The sequence below is a fragment of the Alosa alosa genome, chromosome 6 (genome assembly GCF_017589495.1).
Source record: "Alosa alosa isolate M-15738 ecotype Scorff River chromosome 6, AALO_Geno_1.1, whole genome shotgun sequence".
Taxonomy (NCBI): domain Eukaryota; kingdom Metazoa; phylum Chordata; class Actinopteri; order Clupeiformes; family Clupeidae; genus Alosa; species Alosa alosa.
The window spans coordinates 8,356,292-8,380,280 of NC_063194.1; the positions used below are offsets into that span (position 1 = coordinate 8,356,292).

At 39.1% G+C, this 23,989-nt stretch overlaps 3 protein-coding genes across 3 annotated transcripts; 1 reads left to right on the plus strand and 2 right to left on the minus strand.

Annotated features, from left to right (window-relative positions):
• Positions 1 to 11: 11 nt before the first annotated feature.
• On the minus strand, positions 12 to 7,518 carry shmt1 (serine hydroxymethyltransferase 1 (soluble)). The gene is made up of 12 exons (XM_048244804.1): positions 7,417 to 7,518; positions 6,554 to 6,659; positions 6,207 to 6,352; positions 5,869 to 5,984; positions 5,610 to 5,770; positions 5,433 to 5,514; positions 4,848 to 5,060; positions 3,900 to 4,016; positions 3,639 to 3,761; positions 1,018 to 1,134; positions 723 to 833; positions 12 to 527 (listed from the first exon to the last, which is right to left on the minus strand). The coding sequence occupies exons 2-12, from the start codon at positions 6,644 to 6,646 to the stop codon at positions 355 to 357; spliced, it is 1,452 nt and encodes a 483-aa protein (XP_048100761.1). The 5' UTR covers positions 6,647 to 6,659; positions 7,417 to 7,518; the 3' UTR covers positions 12 to 354.
• Positions 7,519 to 8,478: 960 nt separating this feature from the next.
• On the minus strand, positions 8,479 to 11,482 carry pdap1b (pdgfa associated protein 1b). Its single transcript, XM_048244807.1, has 6 exons — positions 11,336 to 11,482; positions 10,881 to 10,972; positions 10,704 to 10,796; positions 10,498 to 10,616; positions 10,219 to 10,370; positions 8,479 to 8,988 (listed from the first exon to the last, which is right to left on the minus strand). The coding sequence occupies exons 1-6, from the start codon at positions 11,346 to 11,348 to the stop codon at positions 8,933 to 8,935; spliced, it is 525 nt and encodes a 174-aa protein (XP_048100764.1). The 5' UTR covers positions 11,349 to 11,482; the 3' UTR covers positions 8,479 to 8,932.
• A 434-nt stretch (positions 11,483 to 11,916) lies between these two features.
• bud31 (BUD31 homolog) lies at positions 11,917 to 13,054 on the plus strand. Its single transcript, XM_048246359.1, has 4 exons — positions 11,917 to 12,124; positions 12,270 to 12,392; positions 12,498 to 12,664; positions 12,754 to 13,054. The coding sequence occupies exons 1-4, from the start codon at positions 12,031 to 12,033 to the stop codon at positions 12,802 to 12,804; spliced, it is 435 nt and encodes a 144-aa protein (XP_048102316.1). The 5' UTR covers positions 11,917 to 12,030; the 3' UTR covers positions 12,805 to 13,054.
• The last annotated feature ends 10,935 nt before the right edge of the window (positions 13,055 to 23,989 follow it).

Consider the following 23,989-nt stretch of genomic DNA (forward strand, 5'->3'; position numbering starts at 1 on the left):
ACTTGACACAATTTGAAATTAAGGTCGGTGTAAATTTAATTTGGTTAATTAAATGCAGGATTTTAGCAGAAACATAGTCAGCGCACTGCAAATATTTTGAACCTATCAGAATCAGCAGGCCTGTTTGTTGCCATGCGCCTTGCTTTCTATGCAATGTACACAAACACTGGGGAAAATGAATAGACTCCTAACAATTCAAATGTATGAATTATGTATTCAAATGTATTGTCATCCAACCCCTGATTAAAGGACAGAGGAACAGAACCCATTATTGCCTTATATCAATGTCATATGAAATGTAAATGCTATGACCAAGGGAGAAAACAAGTCAGAAATGACAGAACAAGAGCACTTTTACAACTGTGGAAGTCCAGGCATGGGGAACTTGCCACCAAAAGCCTCAACCTCTTCCTTTATCTCTTTCACTTTCATTTGGAACTTCTCACTTTGGGCCAGTGTCTCCTTGAACTCTTTCAGAGTGGCCTTGGGGTTCATGCTGGTCTGGATCTCAATGGTGAGCTCAATGCCTGTGAGGGAGGAGGAATTAAATAATAGTGAGCTCAATGCCTGTGAGGGAGGAGGGATTAAATAAACAAATAAGTCCCATCCATCTGTTTGTAAATGTTACATTAGCATGATGACACTGGAGGGGGGTCTTCCTGCTCATCGCTCAGAGTTCCTCTCCTTCATCAATGTTTAATAGCCTCCCGTAAAGAGCCTACCTCTGTGGATGAACTCGGCAACTTGACAGAAGTCCTCCTCCACGAGCCCCCGGGAGGTGAGGGCCGGTGAGCCGAAGCGCAGGCCGCTGGGCCGCAGGGCACTTTTGTCTCCTTCATTAAAACCAAACAAAACAGGTGAAGTCAGAAACACCGCAGGGCGAGATCGCAAAAACAATGCATCATATCACTGACATGACAGCTAGGAAAAACTGATGCTAGTTATTTTTGATGCAGTTATACACCTTTATCCATTTTAGTCTTTTTTGGTAAAATATTCACTGCACTGAGTTGTCACCTGGGCACGTATTTTTGTTGCAGGCAATAGCACACGCCTCCAGGACCTTCTCTGCCCTCCCTCCATCACTGCCCTTGGGTCGAAGGTCAAGCAAGATAAGGTGATTGTCAGAGCCACCTAGAAGCAAAGAATGAAATGAGTGCCTGCAATATTTCAAAGGATTAACATTAGTTAACAAGCCAGTTCGGCTGGGAGAGATGACGGATTTATTTAGTTAAGTGTGACAAACACAAAGCACTGCGTCCAGCGTTTTCAAATGATTGTCGAAAACAAGTTTTAGACCTTTCCACCAAGTTACAGGGTTCCCACTTTAAGTGAAATGTAAAATTCAATTACTTTTCCCTGACAAAAGTGAATTTCCATGATCTACTACATAATGAAGGGTACAATATTCCGACCAAAGATTTCAGAACAGTCGTGTAGCATTCAAGAATCTTTTAATTTTTTAATACTTTTTACATATTTATTAATGTATTTTGGAAAGTAAATTTTAAACTGCTACAACAAAATTCCCTGATATTCCATGACTTTGTCCCCAAAATGATAAAATACCCTGACATTCCATGTCTGACATGACATGACCCGTGGGAACCCTGTAGTTAACTCATTGAATGCAAAGCTGTTTTCGGAAGCTTTGTCCTAGAGTGCCAGCAATCTAGACCATTGTTGATGATTTTTGTACAGCCACAGCATATTCTGTGTTATAGATATATACACATACAATGGCTCTTTTAAAAAGGTGAGACTTCAAGCTCTCAGTGGGTGCAAACCGTGTATTTCCAAACGCCTCTGTTCCTGAGAAATCCCAAGCTAAACCGTGGCTAGTTTTCATTAAAATCGCTGGGGTTTTTTTTTTCTAGAAATGGAGATATAACGTCTTTCATGAAATATGAAGTGTTGCCTGTAAACTTTCCGGGAAGTGATCAGCGAGACCTGGCGAGACTGCCACCTAGTGATAGACCCACGAAAATGGCCTGGTTTTGACCTGACGTGCATGAATCACTGATTCGACCCAAAGCGGCAACCGAGTTATGATAAAATGTCCAGATTGTGCGTTTTCATGAATTTTCGATCGTCATATATTTCATTTCCATTCATCACAGAGTTCCCAAAATCACATATAAGGTGTTAGAGTGTCTAGTTTCGTAATAAAAAATAAAAAAAGCTAAAAACTTAATATTACGTTTTTGGCACTCAACGCATGGGTAGCACTCGATGAGTTAATATGCAGCACACCAATGCTTTCAAATCGACAGACATGTGACTAGGCATTGTGCTTCTCAGCAATGCACCAGAGAATGTCTAATAAGGGCTCTGAATGCACCAACGATTCCCCGATGAGCTGTGAGCACTTCCTACTGCATGTCTGTTACTGATTACTGCCCCCATGTGGCCATAAGAAGTGTGACAATTACACAATAGTTCACACAATGAATCTTGATGATTGCATTAATATACTGTCTGGATACGATGATGAACTTTAGCTTAAGGGTGGGAATCATTCAAAAGTTAACTGGATTACCGGCATTTTCTAAATTCATGGCGTGGAGAGGTTGTAGACAGAACTAAAATAATCTTCTGAATCATAGGCACATTTGGCCTCATTGAGTGTGTAAGACTGGCTCAACACTGGTAAATGACAACAGGCCAATATGAGAATAGCTTGAATATATATTCAACTTATTCCCCAATTTCCAGAAGAATAAATGTACTGAAATTATCTTTACGTAGAAAGGCAACACTGTACTGTAAGGTACTTCCTGCGGAAACTCAGGCGAGCAAGTGCTCCACCAGCCATCATGACCACATTCTACCGAGGCACCATTGAGAGCATCCTCTCCAGCTGTATCGCTGTGTGGGGCGGAAGCTGCACTGAATACAACAGGAAAGCCCTGCAGCGCATAGTGAACACAGCTGGAAGGATTATTGGTGCTTCACTCCCCTCCCTGAAGGACATTTACACCTCCCACCTTACCCGCAAGGTGACCACAATTGTGAGTGATGCAAGTCACCCCGCTCACAATTTGTTTGATCAACTGCCCTCTGGGAAGAGGTACAGAAGCCTGCACTCCCGCACCACCAGACTCACCAACAGCTTCATACACCAGGCTGTTAGGATGCTGAACTCTCTCCCCCCTCAGCTACATAACATCCTGGACTTTGGACCCACAATGGCTGCCTTGCACTACTCCACTTGCAACTTGTTGTTGTTGTCCTGTTGTCCTGAAAACACTCTGAACACACTTCTGCTGCTCTTACATAACTTGCACCACTATGCCACTTGCATACTTAGGTCAAACAGAACTACCTCAGCCATTTATTGGCCTGACTTTTGCACTATTATATTGACTGTCTACTGTATGCACAATTGCACATTTTCAACTCAAATTTTGCTGCTCTTATTTTCTTCATTGTATGTGCCTTCTTATTTGGTAAAATATGTCTTGTCTCCACCGTGGGATAGTGGGAAACGTAATTTCGATCTCTTTGTATATCTTGACATGTGAAGAAATTGACAATAAAGCAGACTTTGACTTTGTAAAAAAAAGGTTCCATAATATGACATTAGTGCAGAATCATGTGAGAAGAAACCTCTATCCAAGGGCAAACACTGTGCTCACCTGTCACAATCTTATAGCCCTTATTCATCAGTGTGGATGCCAGAGCTCTGCAGTTTAACAGCACCTGTCTCTGGTAGACCTTGAACTCTGGGGTTAGGGCCTGTTTCAGTGCCACCGCAACTCCTGAGGAACCATCAAAAACACATCAAAACAGGCCCACCAAGTACCACGCAAACACAAACATTCAAAATGGCCACAACTTATCACCAGGGGTCTGGTGGATCTTTCATTTCTTTCATGTGTGACTGGGAGATTTCAAACCTGCAATGGCGTGGTTGTGGGGACCCCCTTGCAGCCCTGGAAATACAGCCTGGTTGATCGGGCTCTCCAGGTTGTACATGGTCTCCTTGCCACTCTTTGGGTCGACACTGCGTACCCCTGAAATCAAATCATTTGACCCATTGAGCCCCCTTAGTGACACAGAATTATATGACCTTATGTGACCTTAGTGGTATGAAAACTCACACCAAACACTTGTGACTGTGCAGACAGTTCGACTGCTGATAAGACAACCTGATTGTATTTGAATAGCTGCTTTACATGATGACTCGTGTTACTTGGACATGTATCAGGGCCTGGCTAGTATCCCTGCCAGATCAGGACCACAGGGTGGGGGCTGTGATGGTGAAAGACCTCAAACAGCCTGTGAACCCTGGTTCGATTAGGGAACTGATTAAGGACCAAACTGCACTGAATAACACAATAACACAAAAATGACCCTATTGACTCAAGCTTTTTGACCTAATCAATGTTTACAAATACGTCTGAATCCAACTTCTATCATGAAGTGTAGTTACCTAACCAACTTTCAGGAAAAGACTAACTACTAGTCAGCAGCACAATTCATGTAATGGACACTTAGACACAGACAATGAATTTGTGTTTGATGAAGGCAGGTATTTGAATTTGAGGGGATTGAAATCTAAAAAGGTTAACCAAATGATTTTAGATTTATGTACATGTTTCTTTTAAACGTTTGGGAAGCTATTCAAACAGTTGGAAGGCTACTGGTAGTTTGTAAGGTAGCTTTTGGAGACCCTTAATTTAAGCTGTCAAAATTTCCCTGCAATAAATGGATAGCCCAATCCAAAGTACCTCCAAGGTCCACTCCATGCACTGAAATGGGCCTCTTTGCACTCTCTCTGCACAACATTTCCATAAACAGTGAGGAGCATTCAACAGTGAGGAGCATTCTTCAGCAGTACTGACCCCTCCTGTAGAAGATGACTCCCGATCTGCAGCCTCGGAGAGTCTTGTGTGTGGTGGTGGTCACAATGTCGCAGTGCTCAAAGGGAGAGGGCACCACTCCGGCTGCAACCAGGCCACTGATGTGGGCCATGTCCGCCAGTAGATACGCTCCGTTCTCATCCGCTATCTTCCGCATGCGCGCATAATCTAGGTTGCGTGAGTAACAGCTTGTGCCTGTAGGATGTAGAGCATAGGGATATGACATATTCAGATATACCATCATAACAACAGATACTATTAAACATACATAATTCCCATCTCAAAGTTGGTAAACGATAGAGTCTGGTCACTCTGGTGAGGTACATCATCAACATATACCATCAACATAATCTTTATTCTTACTGACTAACAGACAGAAAGACCTTATTGTCACTAAGCAGAGCAAACAAATGAATTAGAGGTGCAACTCCTAATAAAAGTGTGTAATTTTTCACTTCACCTCACTATTTGAACAATTCTTTAATTATCTGATTACAAGTTAGATGTGTGTGTACAATGTAGCAAAAGCACAAAAAACCTAAGAACAACATAAAAGTTTAAAAGTACCTGCAATGATCATTTTTGGATGAAAAAGGCGGGCATTTTCCTGCAGGCGATCATAGTCGATGTAACCAGTATCCGGGTTGACCTTAAGTAAACAGCGTTAAAAAAAAGTTAATCATTTTGTAAAAAGTTATGCTCCAACTCAGTCGTGCACACAGAATTCCTGTACATCACACTCACCTTGTATGGCATAGATTCAAAGAATATGGAGGTTGCTGAAATTTTCTTTTTGTCAGTCATGAAGCCATGTGTGAGGTGACCTCCGTCTGGAAGGTCAAGGCCCATAATTCTGCCATGGGGTTCTACTAAGGCTGTGTATACAGCAAAGTTTGCCGGCGACCCTAATTCACAAACAAAAGTGGGACAAACATGTTACCTCCTTAATGTTTATCTAAGTTCAAGTTGCCTTGGTCATACCAAATCACCTGTGGTAGCCTACCTGAGTATGGCTGAACATTGACCCCCCATTTATCGGAGTCAAGGCCGTAGACTTCCAAAGCTCTCTTCTGACACAACAATTCCAGCTCATCAACATGCTCGGTGCCTCCATAATACCTGAAAAATATTTACTTGGGTGGATCAGTATTGCACAATCATGACACAAACTAGGCCAACATCATATAAAGAATTGTAATAGAATGATGTTATCAGACCAAGCCTCTCAATGCATTTACAGAATGGCCTTGGTAGAATTTCAATGGGTTGCTTCATTTTTTAAGAGTTAAAGATTATGAGGCCATGGTGTGTTTGTGCACTGCACAGGACACAAAGTATCACCTTTGGCCAGGGTAACCCTCTGAGTATTTGTTGTTCATGCAAGAGCCCAAAGCTTCCAAAACAGCCCGACTGGTGAAATTCTCTGAGGCGATGAGTTCCAGCCCATTCGTCTGCCTTCTTTTTTCATTCTTGATGATTTCAAACACCTTCAGCAATGATTATCACAGAGACAGAACATTTTAGAATAGATCAAGTTGGACTAGACTTTATAGTCATTGCTGAGAGAAACATTTAAGGTACAAAACCAAATTATATATTTTGTACTAGAATAATAATCATTCATCCAATGTAACCTACATTTCTAAATCTAGAAATGACTACACATGACTAATTCATAAAAGCCTAACCTCAGGATCATTGGTACATAGCGGTTCCAGCATCATTTTGTTGTGAGACTCCCACGTGTCATTGTCAACTGGGTGACCGTTTGCATAATCCATGATTGCTGGTGTGCTGAATTTCCACATTGAGATAAGAACATTTCGTCAGGGAACAAACAATCAAATATCTAGAAACTGCATTCGCGGATTTATATAACAATTCAATGGTTGACCCATGAAGTAAGATTCCATTCTGAGCTAAAACAAGGCTTTAATGCGTTAATCGTTAACATTTGTCCTTGGAAATGTTTACAAAGTAGTATGGTGATTTAACTTCCCAGCCAAACTTGGTCAGGCGACAGCGCAGTCCCACATGTGCACAAAGATCAAGTGAACCTATTTTAACATTCACCATGCATGATGCAACCAAACTGCAGCTGGCCAGGGCGGCAGACCTCTCGTGATATCCATTAAAAAGTGAGCACAACAAAATGGTAGATCTACGCTTACATTTTTATTTTTCGATCACTTCGAATTCACGTCGGTTAACACTTTCCCGCGAAAGTTCTTCCTAGGTTGTTCGTAAAAGTTACTAACTAGTGGACACCATGCGACATGATGGAACTCTATGAACGGGTAGCCTTACGATTAAACTGTGTAGGCTACTCGTTAGGCTAATGTAAATGTGATGTGGACACAGACAATACGGGTTGCATTAACAACAATTAACAAATGTCACCATCCCAGCAACGTAGATAGCATATTAGCCTATGTCATTCTGAGGTTTTACAAAATATCTAACGCTACAACGCGCATACGTCTTTACCACGGGTAACTAGACCATTGAAGAAAGAGATAATTCGTATCAAGTGATCCAGAACGCCCCTTACCTTCCTGCAGTTCCCGCGGCAGACGACGACTACAATAACTTGTTCTGTCTGCCGAATTCTACTATCAAATCCGCGAAAACCGTGGACCAATCATGACATACGAAGGCGTGTTCAGAAGATGTCACTTGCACTTCGATGTCAGATGTGAGTTCGGAGCGACACAACGTAGGCTAGGTTGCTTTCTTATAGACTTTTCCACAATACTTGATGGAAATCGATGTAAATACAGGTTTCATTTTCTTATCAATTTTTCATTCAATTACTTTAGGTGGATATACTGGGCTCACTAGCTTTTTAATAAGCAGGTACATTGATGCTGCGAGGATAGCAAATCTGACAAATTCCACCACCAACAAGAAAAAACTAAATGCCTCTTGCACATAGCTATTCACATTAGAACCCTCATTCTTTTGACTTTTTTTCTTAGTTCCAATTTGCCCATATAGACAGTTCGCATGTGAAGTACAAGTGACCTGCATTTAACTCTAAACAGAACCTATCTTCCAAAAGGCCACACACTCAGGACAGGAGTCATACGTGTCACCAGCAACAATAATGCTGCATTCCAAACAACTAGGCCTATAGTTCAAACTTTGACCCTGCTAATTGGGTTTGCCCCAAGTGCACAAACAAGCTCCCTTGAGTGATGTTACACTGTACTTCAAGGAAATAAGAAATACCTTTTCTAGAAAAGACTTCTGAGTTTGTCTATAACAGAGATGAATTACAATGAATAGAGAGAAATGATTACAGAGTTGTCATCCTGAAAACCTACAAGAAATGCCTACAAGTGACTCAAATCTGATTGGAAAAGATCAGATTTGGTACAGTCACACAGTCTGTCACAAGGGGAAAACATCTGATTTGAGTCACTTTAGCCTGGTAATGTGAACATGGCTATAGTTGCACACAGTTGTTCAATCAAGGAACCATTGCAAAAAGTGCAAAAAATCTTGCCCCAGCTATCTACCGATTAAGACCAAACAAAATGTCTCTGATCGTAAAAATCTTTAGCAACTGTTCATTTACTTTATGAACAGATGTCATGGAATCACAAACTCATTAAAACTCTGAGCAACATTTATTTACCCCAATCACTTCAATATTTGTACCATTGACATAGCCAACATAGTTCTTAAGCGTTCAACATTCCATAGGGCGTCAACAATAAATTCCACCATGATTTCCTCAATATAAGTAGTAATTAGATTAATCTGGTATACAGGCAAAGTGGCTTCTGGTTCAAATACACCAAAAGCTGTAATATTTATGTTGTGTTTCAATGAAACAGGGTATATAGATGCATCATGTTAGCAACCATAGTAAAAGTGTAGTAACTGAAAGGTAGATGTCTGTAACAAACGCTTTTGGTTCTTTTCTTTCCATTATCTTTCAATATTTTACATTCATATACTACAGTGGATATCCTTGCTTTTCTTTAAAAATAGTCAAGATCAGGTAATGCAGATTCAGCATCAGTCCATAAGTGCATGACCATTGGTCTGTTCATTTATCATTATTTTAGGGATAAAGAATTCATTCCTCTTGCTGCTGCAGCTGCTGCTTCTTTGGCTGCAAGACAAATGGAGAAGAAAGGCATTTTATTTATAACTGAATACTATAACTGAAGAGGAAAACCAGCAGAATGTATCTGTAAACGAGACTATAGATGTTTTGCATGTGATGTCATCTTTTTCACACCACATCAAAATAGCCTAGTGAATGGCAAGTGTAGGAATCAAATCAATGGGTTGTAAAAGGACATGTCTCCCACCTAGCTGATTATTAGTTATACAAATATATTTTGCTTGGTTTTCCTTGTGTTTGTGGAGTGTTTCAACCACCGCTGCACTGTTATTGCAACAGTCTATCAAGCATAGCAAAGGTTGCTATAGACTTTTATCAAGCACTTCAGCAAAATCTTAAGGTCAGTCTTCTACAATAGTTATTCACTGACTGAATTGAGTGAAACCTTTGTAGACTTCTTCAATTTAAGAGATGCTTGTATGCTGCTTGTTCATTGGACATGGCATAAACTGACAAGATTAACACCATAGATGTAGCCTCAGAAATGACAACAATGGGCTAATCTGATTCGTTATTCTGAAATATCAACTACACTGCCACATCTAACACTGCCCACATCTAACACCAAAAATACTTAAAAATGGTGTTTACTGCTTATTTTGTTTGTGGTATGTATTGTGACACATCAAAACACATAATGGACATGTTAAAAGAGTTGATTTTTGCTGGAATGAGTCTTTAAAATAATAAACGGAAAATTATGCACATTTTGTATTATATATACATCCTGACACACATTAGTAGCCAGAGCACATGCTATTGACGACTATGACATGCTTAATGCATAGAAAACTAAACTAAGGACACACACCCCAAACACTATTTGTTGGAGTCAATGCAAAAAGGAAAAAAATGCTCAAAATGTCAAGCACAAGAAATTATAGGCAGGAACTGTTTTTGGTGCACAAGTTGCTATTTATTTTTTATTCATTAATGTATAGGCCATAAAGATCCTGTAAACTTCATTTTTAACTGTCCCAAGTTATTTAACACATACACCTCTGTAACTAAACCCCTAACATATAAAAGACATGGAGTTTTCGATTAAGCACTAGTTACTTTACTTTGAAATGTCTTTGATAATCAGTGAATGTATATTCTCGGGAAAACTGCAGACACTACAGACAGTCTGGGTTGCTTGGAGTGTCACTTGTCACTCACACCATGCCAGTGATGTGTCTTTTGAAAGCTGCCTATTGTACCTATGAGACTCACCTTTCTTCTCCTCCTCTTTTTTCCGTGCAGCTTCCTCCCGCTGTTTCCGAATGATCGCAAGCCGAGCAAGATCTGCTTTTGCTTGATCCGTCTTTCCCGCTAAATGCATTTTCATATACCTCTCTTTGGCTTGCTGCTTCTCTATTTCTTCCCTAAAAACAATGAAGAAGGAAATTTCAGTGAGTATCATGACATTAGCACAACAATAAACTGTCTTCGACATTAAAACATGACAATGACTGTATTTAATAAGTACTGCCATGGACACTGTTAGGTTACCTCTCTCTTCTTGAAAGCTGTCGTGGCCCTTCAAGCTCTATGTCAGTCACCTTCTTCGTTTTCTGTGCCACACGATTGGGGTTCTCGATTTCTATTAAACCCTCTAACCCCCTTTTTTTCTACAATCAGAAATTATTAGAAGGTTAACAACAGCTATCAAACTCAAAACAAAACAAAATTGCTTATGAAAATGTAGCCCAACTAACCTGACTACCTTCATCTTCACTGTCATCAGAGCCAGACCCCTGGAGCTTCTCCTCTGCCAAGTTATCATTTGATGCCCCTTCTTCTTCTTCTCGCTACACATTGGGACAAGTATTAGTGTAGGCTACATATCAAATATACAATTATCACTGACATATTTATCATATATAAATGTCAACCTTCTTTCGTTCTTTTTCTGCTTTCATCTGAGCATCAATCTCCTCAGGACTTGTGTACGTCCTCATACGACCTTTATGGCCACCTTTCTTTCCTGAAATAACATTATTTAAGACCCATCAAAAGGATATCTTTACCAACTGAAATGGCTTAAAAACAGATGCAGTTGGTGACATGACATCTGGTGAGGCTATCATGAGCCTGACAACATCCTGACACACTAACAAACGTATAGTAAGGTCTACATTCAATTAATCAGATATCTTAAGAAAGGTGTTAAATAAAAGCAATCCAATACTAAAATACATAAATATTTTTTATATGACAAGAACTGGGCCACTACTTATGCTGTCCACATAAGCAGTTTGTTATGCTCGAGGTAGCCACCTATGTTATAAAAATGGATAAAACACTGTAACAGTAACGTTATGTGCAAATATAACATATCCTCCCTTACCTCCTTTCGGCATTATGAAGTACTATACTTTGACAACCGTTTTTATGAAACACGTCAACGAAAAACACCTTCCAAAACGCTCAAAATAGTATGTTGCAAGCTAATCGCAATCTGGTCACTACCATAGACAGTAGTACTACACTCCGATGAGAGCATGATCATTGAGTGAAGCTACCTATCTGTTCTCCTTGCGAAAATAATGGCACACTACAACCATACGTTTACAATATCTTAGTTCTGTCTTTGTATTTTTAAGTTAAATCCAGATATTGCAATACACGTGGAAAATTACTTCAGAAAAGGGCATATAAATTGTTTTAAACGTATGGTTTTATTCAGGCACTCAAAAAGACGTCTAAACTGATGCAATATACCAGTGCCAGAAGAAAGAGATGTTAAATAAATCCTGACAAAAAATAAGTGATGGTTATTTAAAAATATATATATATATATCAAAATATACACTACATATCAAATTATATTGTATATATGACATGTGTATTTTCAGAATTTACTTCTTGAAATACTGTGACGTATTTTCTGAGACACTAGGAGAGAAAGGTCCCAAAATATTTGACGCAAATCTGATGTGACGCAGGAGAAGGCCCTGTAGTAGCCTATCTTTTACTGTCTGTGCCTGTAGCAGACTGAACACTCTTGCAAATTGAAGTGCTTTTTAGAATAAAATTACAATAATGCCAAAAGTGAAGAGGAGCAGAAAGCCTCCTCCAGACGGTTGGGAGTTAATCGAACCCACTTTGGATGAGCTCGATCAAAAAATGAGAGAAGGTAAGACGACTTAACGTGTGAGTAACGATGCGTTCTCGGTTAGCCAACAAGTAAACAGTGGGTAGGCTAATTTCGAAATCAATAGCTAGCAAGCTAACTGGTTATATTGAGCATTGTCGATTTATATTACTGTTTTCATTTGCAGCTGAAACAGAACCTCATGAAGGCAAACGTAAAGTTGAATCCCTCTGGCCAATATTCAGATTGCACCACCAGCGCAGTCGGTACATTTTTGACCTGTTTTATAAAAGAAAGGCTATCAGTAGAGGTAAGTTATACTTTCTATCAAGCACATTCAACGTACGTAACGTAACGTTATATCGTGCATATTTCTTAGAAACATGTGTAATTATTCTTAATATTATTGTCCTAGAGCTGTACGATTATTGCATAAAGGAGGGCTATGCGGACAAAAACCTCATCGCAAAATGGAAGAAACAAGGTTATGAAAACCTGTGCTGTTTGAGATGTATTCAGACACGGGACACCAACTTCGGAACCAACTGTATTTGCAGAGTTCCCAAAAGCAAACTCGAAGTGGTAAGCGTGTTTTAAACCTGTTTGTGATTTTAGGTCATTGCAACTTTTGGGCAGAGTAGTTGTGTCAGTTTGTTTCTATTCTCTTTCAGGGACGCATCATCGAATGTACACATTGTGGATGCAGAGGCTGCTCTGGATGAAACGCAAGATGCCTTCAATGGGACATCAGGGCTCATTCAACTTTGATCTATATGTTTTTAAAAGATCCCTGCCCATACTTGGATTTCCATTCCAGATTATACGTCTGTAGTGTATATCATGAGAGGTCGTGGATGTTTTTTTTTATATATATAAATTTAATTTTCGTGATGAGTTGTTATCATACTTTATTACATATTATTTCCCATGCCACTGTGTATTGTCATTTGAAATAAAACTCTTTTTGCTGTATTATCCTTTTGTTTTGATTTGTGCACTAGTGGGAGATCATTAGGCTGGAAGCCATTCCAAATGGCCGAGGCTTTCAATAGTGAACTAGGTGTCCTGCTTGACAGAGTGGCACCCTTAAAGACTAAAAAAAGGCCCTGTAGCAAACATAGCATATCCATGACCTAAAAAGATCCTGTAGAAAAGCTGAGAGAACATGGAGGAAAACTAAGTTACAGGTTCACCGTGCCATTCTAAAAGAAAAAATAGCTAATTATAATAGAGCTATTCGTAATGAGAGAATGATTACTCTAAGGTAATTGCTGAAAATAGTGGAAACTCTAGGATGTTGAATAGGCTACTGCATCAAACATCGTTTGACACATTTAGTCAGACATTCTCTTATCAGGTTCTGTCTTGACACCGTTAGCTCAAAGGATTTGTCCATGTTAATTACTGCTATTGTTTGGATAATGTCGTCAAGACTAAAGAGGAAATACAGATTTTTTTGTGTTTTTGCATGCAAATAATACCACCACTACCCCCCCCCCTTCACCAAAATAGAAAAATAAATACTAACTTTTCAATGACTCCTCCTGTCGGACTGAATGACACTGAATTTAATTCTTCCAAATTATGAAATCAAAACAGGTTTGATAAATGACTAAAAAAAGCTAAATTAAAAGGTTAACAAGACACCTCAAAACATTTTGCAAGGCATATAGCAAATACCTTTGGCCACAATCGCTGGCATGTGCCTTTAGATCTGCAGCTGGAAAGGTATTGCAGCATATTGGGCACCTGACCTCATTTGTATATGTACAGACAGGAAATAAGAGTTTTGTGCTCAAGACACTTTGGGACATACTGTAGCTACAACATTAATTTGATTGATAATCTTGTTTAAACAGGCTACCTGTGGGCTACAGTTGTCAAAGGTAGTTGTGGCATCTGTTTTTTCAAAAAACACCACATCCTCTTTCTATATGTAAAATTAATTGGGATCAACAGGTAGAAAGGTAAAAATGTTGCACAAATCAAATGTAAAATGTCAAAAATACAATTCCCTACTATAACAAAAATAACTAACCTCTATCTCAGATACAGACAGGCCACAGTCTTGGCTGTGTAAAGCCAGCATTTGAAGAGGCATCTCAGTCCTACAGATCTTGCAGGTAGCCTTTGCATTGTTTGAAAACTCAGGGGCATGTGTGACATCCAACTCATCCTGTTTAGAGGGACTATGTAGATACCCCCATGTAAGCTTACCCCCTTACCTGACACACTTCTCAGGATTTCCCCTTTGTAGCCATCGGCCTCTGGGATGGCAGTGGTCCTCCTCCTCCCATTCCCACCTGTTGCAAAATAATTGTGCTGATACATATAGGGAATGATGTTCCATTGCTTATATATACTGCTCACACTTACAGTTTTCCCCAATTGTTAAAACACGTTTTTGAAACCTTCCACCCTTTTCTCAATTCTCTAACTACATTCACATAATGTCTGACAGTCCTTGCAAAATAAAACACTCGCCTCAAAAGTTTTACTTGTGCTCAGAACCAAACAGTGTCAGAGTACCGATCCAGTGTATGATTAAGTGTTCCCTTAATATTTTTGAGCAGTATATATTTTTTATAATGACATCTGCAACAATGTAGACTGCTGATGATACCTGCAGCCTTGAGGAGAAGCCAACAGTCTTCAAGTTTACTCATGTTGTCATTAAAGAAAATCAAGTATTACATTTCTTGATTTAGATTAAAAATAAGACAATGCACTTGTTTTAGCATTATACCTGATCATGTGTTAAATCGGAATGGACAGTTACTGTTCTTTTGCCCATGCCAACTTGCATAAACTCCAATTCTTCATCCATCGTTGGTGTAAATTCCACTTTTGCTGGCATTAGGAAAAAGGCTATGTCGAAAGGTTTGAAATGTTTCGTTTTTTCTGCTGGCATGGGTCCCCGAGGGAAAAACCTTTTCTTGCCCTTGTAGTAGCCAGAGAAAGACCTGCAAACAATACATTAAAAATATGGTAATAAAAGCTACACTTAAGCAATAGGCCTCTACAAAAAAGGGATAATGGCCGCAGAGGTGTACATTCGACTGATTTAATGGACGCAGCAGGCTAAGTTGTCCGCCAAATCCATCAGAAATTTATAAAACGCCTATATTTTAAAAATATGCATTACAACCTGATGACTTCTTGATTTGTAATCTAGTGCTGCCATTAGAGAAAGCTTCACAGAAGAGAACTTCTGATGGCAAATTTGAGGAAAAGTCAGTAAACCATCCTTCTTATCTTTGGGGTGCTGAATCAGAATATTGTTTTACCAAGCTGAATTCTGAGTTTTAAGACCACTAATTAGCATATTACCATGGACCTCCATAGACAATACAGTAGAAAATGAGATGTGAAAATGTTACGAGATTTCTCCATGTAACTTGCCTATATGAATTAATACATGACTCATGAGGAAATCATGCATGAACTAATGCATGAAGTCATGATAAATCATACCCTTACTCTAAAGTGTTACCGAGATATTATGTAGGCCTAGTTCAACTTTCTACTTTCTATGCAGCTGCAATGGGTTATGGAGACCTATGTAAATTTGCTAATTACCAAGCTCAAGTTCAAAATTCAGCTTGGTAAACAAAATGTTTGAATTCAGCACCCTCAAATTGGGGGAATTAGCCTGTTTACCAACAGGACTTTTTTACGAATGTTTTCTGTTGACAGGGACAACAAGGAGGCAAACGTTCTGCCCCTCAACACCCCGACAATTCATCCATGATATTCTATTTTTATAAAATGTACATAGTTACACTAGCTATATTCTACTGCTCTTTATACTGTTCATACTGCACATACACTTATTTTTTACTACTCTTTTAATATTACTGTTACTACACTGCACATACTGTAGGCTACATATCTATACAGTCAAACTGAATATCCATATTCTGTTTTTTGTATATTATGTTAATACACTGCAAATATTATTTTTACTACTCTTATAATGTTATATTACTGCTACTGCATATCTACATCTATTCTGCTCTTATAAGGCTACTGCTAATACTTTGCACATATTTATATTTAATATACTGTAAACCATACCACTTTCTTATTTGTATACTGTCTACACTGCACTATTCTCTATGGCTTTTTTGCACTTCTGGTTCTGCATTTGCAATATGCAAACTGCATTTAATTGTCCTCTGTACAATGACAATGAATGATTCTAATGATTCTAATGATTCTAGTCATGGGTTTATATAATCCCAGATGAGTGCACCCTCAGAAGGCCCAGAAGCTATACTGAAACTGAAAATATAGTATGCAATTTGCAAATATAATAAGTTATAAACTCGGACACACTCTTGTCTCTTCTCAGAAAGTTTAATTTAGAAAGTAATAATTCAGAAAATTATTTTAGACAGATATCGTCCTACCAACAAAAAATGCATCAGATCACATGATGGAACTATAACAACAATCCCAACAATGACAGGGAAAGAGAAAAGTGACTTGTGTGCAGGAGCATTGGGCTGACTTGGATCTTAGAATCTTGCTCATGATATTAAAAAACAATTTCCCAAGTTATTAAATTATTTTAATCATCCCTTTCTATCTTCAAACCACACTCTTCCCTCTCATCCTTCCTCTCCACTTTTCTCTCTCCCTCCTCATACCTCCCTTTTCTACCACTTCTCCTCCTCCTACCATACTTTAACTCATGTGTAGGCACTCATATCCTCCAGTACTAGTACTGACAGATGCAGTGGTGATTTCTAGTTGTCTCCTCTGCATTGTAACTTAAATGTTATTCTATTGCTTATCTATCTTAAATGTTAAAATGTTTAAATATTAAGCTTAAATGTTATGATATTGCCGTAAGTCGCTTTGGATAAACACGTCTGCCAAATGAATATATTTTAATGCAAATGTTTTTAATTTTAAAACAGTTTCAAATTAGATAATTTCTGCTCAATTCATTAATCTTCTGGGACACTGTTGTGTTTATTTTCACACGTGTCTCCATAATAGCCATCTTGACAGTCACATCGCCATTCATTGGAGTTTAGCACCCTCATGCACTTTCCTTTGTTAGAACATTTGTTACAGTCAATGGCAACTTTCGAGAGTAATGCACAGAAATCATGTACTGATAGCCATTCATATAACAAGTATTTTGGTAATCTCTTGATATGGTTGTGGTCGTCAGGGACTGAGGTACTGTGACAAGGCACAGGAAGGCATCCCCTAAAGAAAGATCAGTGAAGCCAACAGCATCGATGCAGGCCATCTCGAAGACATCATGACTGCGAAAAACATAACAACAATTATTTCATGTTATTGTAGAGTAAAACAATTCCCTCTTTTATGTGTTTCCTGTTTATTTGTGGATGGGAATGGCAGGTTTCAGTGCAGGGCTTTACCATAAAAGCAATTCAGAATCCTACAGAGAACAACGAGATGTACCGCAGAACAGTACAAAATATGACCGCTGCCCAGTCCTGCAGATCTCCTCAAAAATTAAATCACTGTTGTCAATTGTCTCCATCTACTCCATCCTCTACTCTTGGATGTAAATGAGTGTATGCATGTGTGTTTGTTTTGGTGAACATGTGTGCATCTGTATGTGTGTGTGTGTGTGTTCGCCTGTGAGTGTGTGTGTGTGTGGGGGGAATCCAGCAAAAAAAACTCTGACTAACCTACATATGTTCACGCTTTGCTTGCGTGGCGGTCATAATTATGCATCTTGTGAACCACATATTTTAAGGTCTTTGCTGTCTAAACACTGTTTTTGCTGTGGAGTTGTCAGGATGAATTTCCCCTTGGGGATCAAAAAAATCTATTTATCTATCTATCTATGTTAGATGTCTCACGATTTGAGGTTCACGATACAATTTTCTTATACGATTTGTTTTTAACTGAATAAGCTGCAGACAAATCATGAAAAATATTAATGTATTTACATAAACTGAGAACACAAGGTCTCAACTCGTTGCCATAGTGTTAATGCATATTCCCCCATTAATGCACAAATAGGCTGACACCAGACATAATTTCACTGCATTTCTTACTTCCAGTAACTATATGCATGTGACAATAAACTTCCTTGTATCCTTGTATCCTGTCTAATCCAGCTCCCTGATTTTTTTTTTTTAAGTTTATATACTTTTTTGATCCCGTGAGGGAAATTTGGTCTCTGCATTTAACCCAATCAGTGAATTAGTGAAACACAAACAGCACACACAGTGAGGTGAAGCACACACTAATCCCGGCGCAGTGAGCTGCCTGCTACAACGGCGGCGCTCGGGGAGCAGTGCCTCGGGGAGGTTAGGTGCCTTGCTCAAGGGCACTTCAGCCGCAGCCCACTGGTCGGGGCTCGAACCGGCAACCCTCCGGTTACAAGTCCAGAGTGCTAACCAGTGGGCCAAGGCTGCCCAAATGATGAGGTTGTTTTAAATTAGAATAATCTTTTGAGCAATCTGACTCCAATTTTACTATTATTACAGATCATCATACTGACGTCTGAAGTCGAACAAGTGAAATCAAAAGCAGATTATGCCTATTCTGTTCAAAAATCATTTTTCATTGTAATTCATTTTTCCTCTCATTTTTTTTTTATCTCAACTAGTTGTAATCTTCACACATTTGTATGGATTTTTAACCAATTCATGTTGCATTGTCACATCCCTTATCTAGCCTATAGCCTTTTATTCATATACATGCATTCAATACATACCCCACAGTAGAGATACATAAACAGACATGCATAAACACATTCAAACAGTCAGTTTTATCGGTCCAAAAGCTCATGCAAGCATGGGGTATGCAAACTACTTCGCTTTGATGCCATATGGGTTACATGTCACATGGCTAATCTGTGTAATACTGTAATAACATATATGTAAATGTTCTTAATAAATAAAATAAAAAACAAATAAATAGTTAAAGGAGAAATCCAGTGTTTTTCTCACACAGATCTCCGTTTCTCGAGGTCACCGAATACTGTCTGTACGGAAAAAAGCTCAAGTTGCTGCAACCAGCAGCTAAAGCAGCCGGGCAGCTATACAGCTACACTCAGGGGGCATGTTCATGAGCCCCCATGTTCATGCCCCCAGAGTGTAGCACTGTAGCTGCCTGGCTGCTTTAGCTTTTTCGTACTTGGTGACATCAACAAAGGGAGAATAGTTATATATATAGATAAATAGATATATAGACTTTATTCTTGCACTGTTGGACTTACTCATTTGCATTATCACCATGACCACTATCACCATTTCACTATCTGTACTATCACCGTGACACTCACTCACACAGAGCACCTTACCTTACCTTACTTACTATGCACAGAGAATCACAGGCTCAGTCCCTGCCTCAGTCATTGCAAGCGCCTCTTGATTGATTAATCACCACTATGTGGATACTGTTTTTAGAATTGATTTAGATTAAGTGTTAGTATAATTTGTATTTTAGTATATTTAGTATATTCTTTATCTTCTACTGTCCTTATTGCTTAGTTGTGTTTTTATATTATATACTTTTAATTACTTTTTCTGCTGTTAGTGAATGTGTGTGTGTTGTTTATATGCTGAGACCTTGAATATCTATCTATCTATCTATATATCTATCTATCTAGATCTATTTAAAAAATCACCGGATTTCTCCTTTAAAAAATCAGCAGAGCAAGCAGCCACTGACTACAGACCTGCAAAGATGCTTGGAGGTCCTCGTGGATGATGCTGCTTGTCTCGTCAGCAGGAAGGTTGAATGGCTTGTGAGAGTCTGGAGGTTGCTGCAGTCTTGAAGGAAGCCTCTGATCTCTGAGCTCGACAAAACACAACCAGTCCTTTTTATTGGAAGCTGGTTGGTTCCCTTAAATTACTTTCTTCAATGTCGATGACCAGGCAAAAAACTGTGGATGACTATGTTAAATGTTCTACAGACATTTATGATAGATAAGCATGGAAATCATATGATTAAACATTATGTTTCATTACAAATGTGTTATAGGTTGACAGATACGCACACATAGACACACTGAATGAAAATCATGTCATAAGAAATCATTAAATCATTTCATCTTAATATTGTCATGATGAGCTACTTCCATGCTGAAAGAAAAGACGAGGCAATTGAGAAGGAGGTGCTGTAAGCTAGAGTAACTATACAGTGCTCTTTATTCAAATTATTCCTATAATTCCTCACTCCTCGAGCCCCCCTGACTCTTCATCCTCATTACATCCTGATGTTGAATTGTGAGCTGGCCAGTACTGCCCTAGACCCGCCATAGCGCTTATAACATTGTGTTTAAAATGTGGGCTGCTTTAGGGCACACCTGTGCATTTTTTTTCCAATCTGCCATTTGCATTAAGACTGATTTACTTAATAACATGCCTTTTCTGGGCAAACAATATTCACAAACTGCAGCCTAACAGTACATTTTAGTTATTCAGGAATTACTTTGCCTATTACTTTACTTATAGCTTCATGACTGCATCACCGTCTTTTCTGGCTTTTGGTGCTGAAAGACGTGTCTGCACCCACCAACGCAATAATTTCCCACCAATGTAATAACCCAATAATTATTACGTTTGCAGGAAGTTATTATGTTGGTGTGAAGGTTAAAAAAGGTATCAAGCAATGTAATAAATCACTGATTTAGTGAAATTATATCTGTTTTCAATTGTAAGGGTATAGTTGTCATCAGTTGTCACCATCTAAACCAATCTTCATCTTACATGTTGGATGAATTCATTGCTTTGGCAAAATATGTTAGTTCAATGTAATAACATTGTGTTTTAAAGAGAAACATGACTAGTTGTAGTTCAGTTATTTATAGGTTTCAAGAAACCTCTCAGCTATACAGGAAAAATAAATGAAAGTGGTCCTTCAGATAGAATAATGTTGTGCCCTTTGTCTGTTATTTTAACATTAATCAGTTTGAACCACGTACCCCAAAGAGATTTAATCCGACCCAATGTTCCACACCTTATAATTCAATGACTTTTCAAGGATTTCCAAGGTCCAATTCCCTCAAATTCAAAGACCCAACAGATTAAGACATGGTTTATCAAGATTATTCGTTACAAATTGTTTACAATAACTTTATAGCTTTACAGAAACTCAGAGACAACATTTTAAAAAGAAAGAGGCTTGAATGTGTCAACGCTTAAAAATTGTGCTATGTTTCAGTGATGGCTGACAAAGCAGTTTTCTTGTCTTCTCAAACAGAACATATAGAAATTGAAACACTTTTAATTACCTACACTGTATGTCTATTTTATGTCTATTTTCAAACATTTTCAAGGCCTTAATTTCCCCCCTCTTCATAAATTGTTACGACTTTTAAGGACCTGTGAGAACCCAACTGACTGTTAGAAGGTTCATTTGCACAACTCTCACCATGTTCTCCTTTTTAGCAATATTCAGACACACAAACATGATGCAGCATCTTAACATATGAAGATAAAAGGTCAAGTGTTCCGACCGTCCAAAGATAGCAGGACTGTCCCACGTTTCAGTTGATTGCTGAAAGTCGGCCAGTCATCTTGAGCGATGCTTGCCTTAAATGGAAATACCTATGCTGAAGTTTTCCTCTATGCCCAGTAAATATTCAGTCGAGCATTTGTGATTGTATCCATGTCATTTAGGGTCCAGGTTGACAGAAAAAAATAAATATGATTAATTTAAAAGTTAGGAGCATGTTCTTATCCAGACACCGCAACGTTCATGTCAGTTGACAAAAGACCATCAGGATCTATGGTCTTTTGGGCCCCCATCATCGACTTCAAGGCAGCGCTGATAGCGTTAGTCAAGGGTCATGGTAAGGGTTAAGTTTAGGGTTAAGGTTAGGGTTAGGTGCCTTGAAGTCGACAGTGGCAGCACTGCCTTAAAGTCGACAGTGTGGGCCTAAAAGACCATCAAGTGACTATCAGGAGAATGTTCTTAACCACACACAGCAATGTCAGTTGACGAAAGACCAGGCCTATTTCCTTATTAGTGGGCTTGATCAAGCAAGCCCACCATTGTTCTTCTTAAACATATTATTCCCGTTCACCCACTTGTTGTACCGACTACTGCTCCTAGAGTGTTTGAGCTATCAACACGGTTCCAACTCCAAAAATTCAACCCCGAACTGGTATATGTTGCTTAAGTGTCACTGACCCTTGTCGCTTTTGTGTTATTCCTGTTTTTCGTGAGTTTTTGCCAGATAATTAAATGTTTTTGACAGATAGTTAAATAGTTGTATTCTTAAGAAGCAAATGGGAAATAATTCAAATCGAAATTGATATGAGAACCGAATTTCAAATATAAATCAATCAAGGGTCCGCAAGAAACTGTGTTGCCGCCTGGGAGTTTGAGACCACAGGATTGAACTGTTCAATGCTGACTTCAGTGAATGAAAAAGTGTATTTCCCTTTATAGCAGTGGTCTCAAACCTCCGGCCTGCAGCCTTTCAATAGAATCATTTCGATCAGTTATTGATCAGTTATTGAAATTGTCTGTTCAGTGAACGTTGCTGGTCATGTAAAGTAGGGCCCCTTCTCTTAGATGTACTTTTTAAATATATAAATATGAAAATGTCACATCAAACAAAAATAATGTCATAAAGTATACAGTATGTAGTTTTCTTTAGTCTCAGAGGGCTGTTTAAAGTTAACCTGGATCCATAGGTTATGGTTCTCATGTTAAATCTGTGTTAATGAAATTCTACTTGGTGTAACCTGCGTTGTGTTGAACCTACGCGATTCAGCCCTGCACACGCCCGGACTCGAACCCGCGAAACAGCAGCACCTCGGATCGGGAGGCGAGCGCGCCAATAATTGAGCCAATTGAGCCCAGGCTACTGGCTCGCATGCCAGCAGCCCTCTTGAGGCGTTGGGGAGTGAGGTTTACCAACGTTCCACAAGCACAGCTAAGCTAGCTGGCATCCATTACATTGGCATACCCCCAGAGAATGACAGGTTAATCATACACATTAAATTTGGTGCAGTTCTGAACATCTTAACTGAAGATAGGGCGATAGACCAATTTCACAGTGTCCAGGTGTCCAGCCTCATTGATGTTAATGATACCAGAGAATGTCTAATAGGAAGAGAATTGGCACTGTCTGGTTACTTCCGGTTTCTGGACTGGTTGCAGTTCCTCCTCAGATTCCACTTGAGGGCGCTCGCAGGCGAGTGCAGAATGCATGGAGGTCTATGGAGCTTTACCCCTCAATATCCACTTTTCTCTGGATATAATTTTTTGAGTAGTAATTTGAATGTTGTATTCGCTAGGAGAGGCAAAGAAAATACACACTGTTGATTGTTATATTTTTTTAAGTCACGTAAGTCCTCTAAAAAGCCTTTCAAATATGTCAATGACGTCATTCATTAGCACAATGCTAGCGTGAAATGGGCAACAACGACCCAACCTGTAAGAAATGAAAAGGACATAAGTACTCGTTCATTCAACTTTAGATCTAAAATCTATATTGAACCTGCATAACCTACAATAAAATCTACGATTCTTCTACGACAAGCAGGTGAAAGAGATACATTTAGCCGTCTAGTTCCATAGACCCCCATTCAACCTGCACTCGCCCGCGATCACCCCCAGTGGAATTCTAATGGAACTGAAACCAATGTCAATACAATGAGGCTTAATAGGAAGTGCCAAGGCTCTCCATAGACGGGCTCTGATGATACCTTAATCGGCAGGGTAAAACCAAGGGGGCAGGCGAATTCCCGGAAGTAGAAGAATCGACGTAGGCTGAAGGGACCACCTCTCTGCTAACTCCCATAGAAGTCCATTCATTCTAGGATTTTTTTGAAATACCATAACTTCATATAACATATATCCTGTGCCGATATTGTAGCTTCTGTGTAATCCACATAAACACTACAAAGGCAAAACAGACTCCACTACCTCGTCCGTAACGTTGGTTACCCG